This window comes from Rutidosis leptorrhynchoides, chromosome 1 (assembly GCF_046630445.1).
Source record: "Rutidosis leptorrhynchoides isolate AG116_Rl617_1_P2 chromosome 1, CSIRO_AGI_Rlap_v1, whole genome shotgun sequence".
In the NCBI taxonomy this organism is placed as follows: domain Eukaryota; kingdom Viridiplantae; phylum Streptophyta; class Magnoliopsida; order Asterales; family Asteraceae; genus Rutidosis; species Rutidosis leptorrhynchoides.
In genome coordinates, this window is record NC_092333.1 from 108,697,346 (window position 1) to 108,699,567 (window position 2,222).

The following is a 2,222-nucleotide window of genomic DNA, read 5'->3' on the forward strand; positions in this document are numbered from 1 at the left end:
GGTAACTACAACGTAACTCTATTGGTAAAAGTAAAACAACAAATTTCATAACAGAGTAAACATTTATTTATAACAACATAAATTAATTGGTTACTGAAACTTTAAAGGATATTTATTCATAACAACATAAAATTGGTTACTGAAACTTTAAAGGATGAAAAGTGGGTTTCCTATGAATTTAAGGGTCTAATATGAAATACCGAGTAGTTACAAAAGAGGGTTAAAGATCTGAGAGACAAAAACGAAATTTTTATGAATGAGGGAAAAAATTGACAATGGAAAATATCAGTTAATCACCAGTTCACCGTTTCCAAGTTGTAACCCTAGCAATTGCATTCCTCCAAAATCAATTTCAAAATTAATTAAAATGTCAGACCACATACCATTTGAAATCCAAATTGAAATCATGAATAGGTTTCCGGTGAAATCATTGATGTGATTCAGAAGTGTCTCGAATCCATGGAAATCGTTGATCGATAGCTCTCGTTTTGTTTCTGATTACAGTCTGCGTCAAACTCAACCGCACCTGTTTAAAATGTATGAAGATCCCGGTGAGCGTGCTCTTAGATATGTATCAATTGTTGATGATGATAACTTTCCTGAAGATATTTGTGATATAACTGCAATTCTCCCAAATTCTATTAAACAAATGATCGGACCAACACTTGTCGGTACCTCTCAAGGTTTGGTGTGTTTTTATGGCTCTTCTGTTGCTGTAATTTGGAATCCTTGGATTAAAAAACCTGTTAGTATACCATGTGTTGTTTTTGGCCGGGGGTATGTATCTGTTCTTGGATTTGGAGTTTGTCCAAAAACTAGTGAGCCTAAGCTTGTCAAGATTACATATCCTACATCTTCGTTGGAAATGCAGACTTGGACATGGACAGTTGACATTTTGTCGTTTATTTCAGGGTGTTGGAAAAGTTGTTCAATTAGCAAAATAAGCAATTTGCTTTGTAAATCGTTAAGTCTTTTTTCATCATCAGAATGTGTAGACAAATTTATTTATTGGTGTGCTTATAATATGAAAGATGCAATTTGGGTAGTTATTTCGTTTGATATGACTAATGAAGAGTTTGGAGTGATACATCTTCCGGATAGTTTTGCACGTTACGAATATGTGGACTTGTCTAAGCATAGGGAGTCTCTTGTGTTGCTTCCCCACGATGACAACATTTCCAAATATGATTATGATGTGTGGATTATGGAGGGTGATGTTACAAAATCGTTTAAAAAGCTATTCACTGTAAGCTCAACCTATGATTGTGTGAAGACGATGGCAATTAGTTACAAAGGTGAAGCAATCTTGGAGATGCTAGAGGATAATAGTAAAGAAAATGTAATCTCGATTGATACTTATGAACCCGCCTCAAATCGGTTCAAGTGGACTAAGATAACTGCAATTCGTTGGTCCATCTATATGCGTTCTTACAAGGAAACAATGCTTCTGCATGATTTTAGGATTTTAAATTGATAATTGCTTCATTAGTTAAATGCTGGATTGCTAGGTGAAGCAGGCAATTATTCTTTTAGGTCAATAAAAAACACTTTTAACTATTTCTTACTTCTTTGCTTAAATGTCATGTTGGAATCATTCGAGTCTTCTCAAGTTGGTATGATAAATCTGTAGGATTAATGTGCAAGGTACAACATATAAGTATATGGCCAACTTCATTTGAGCCTTCGGGGTCACACACATATACACCGAGACGTCAAATAAAATATATATATGATGTATATATATTACCCAAGTAAATAAATCAAGTTGAACAAAATCCTACAAGATATCTTTTGTTTTGTACATACATGAGATTTTGTTTTTGTACATACTTGAACAAAATCCTACAAGATATCTTTTGTTTTGTACATACATGAGATTTTGTTTTTGTACATACTTGAACAAAATCCTACGAGATATCTTTTGTTTTGTACATACATGAGATTTTTTACATATAATATATACTCCATATCATATTTGATATGATTAAAGATCTTCAAATCTTGTTTTGTTTTGATATACTCCATATTATAAATATAATAGGTTGTGGCTTGGAGTTAAATAGTGAGAAAAAAGTAACTCAATTTTTGTTCTAAGAGATATACGAAAACAAAAGAAAGAAACTAGAGCATTACATCTTATTTTCTTTCAAACAAATAATTTCACATACGGAGTATTATCTATTCTTATATTATTCGTTGTATTAATATAATTTGATTATATT

The 2,222-nt window shown here is 32.1% G+C and overlaps 1 protein-coding gene across 1 annotated transcript; it reads left to right on the forward strand.

Annotated features, from left to right (window-relative positions):
• The first annotated feature begins 535 nt into the window (after nt 1-535).
• LOC139888107 (uncharacterized) lies at nt 536-1,474 on the forward strand. The gene has a single exon (XM_071871142.1). The coding sequence runs from the start codon at nt 536-538 to the stop codon at nt 1,472-1,474; it is 939 nt and encodes a 312-aa protein (XP_071727243.1).
• The last annotated feature ends 748 nt before the right edge of the window (nt 1,475-2,222 follow it).

Bases quoted from the DNA above. Each gene is read 5' to 3' on its own strand.
- LOC139888107 (XM_071871142.1), top strand. From the start codon at position 536: ATGTATGAAGATCCCGGTGAGCGTGCTCTTAGATATGTATCAATTGTT.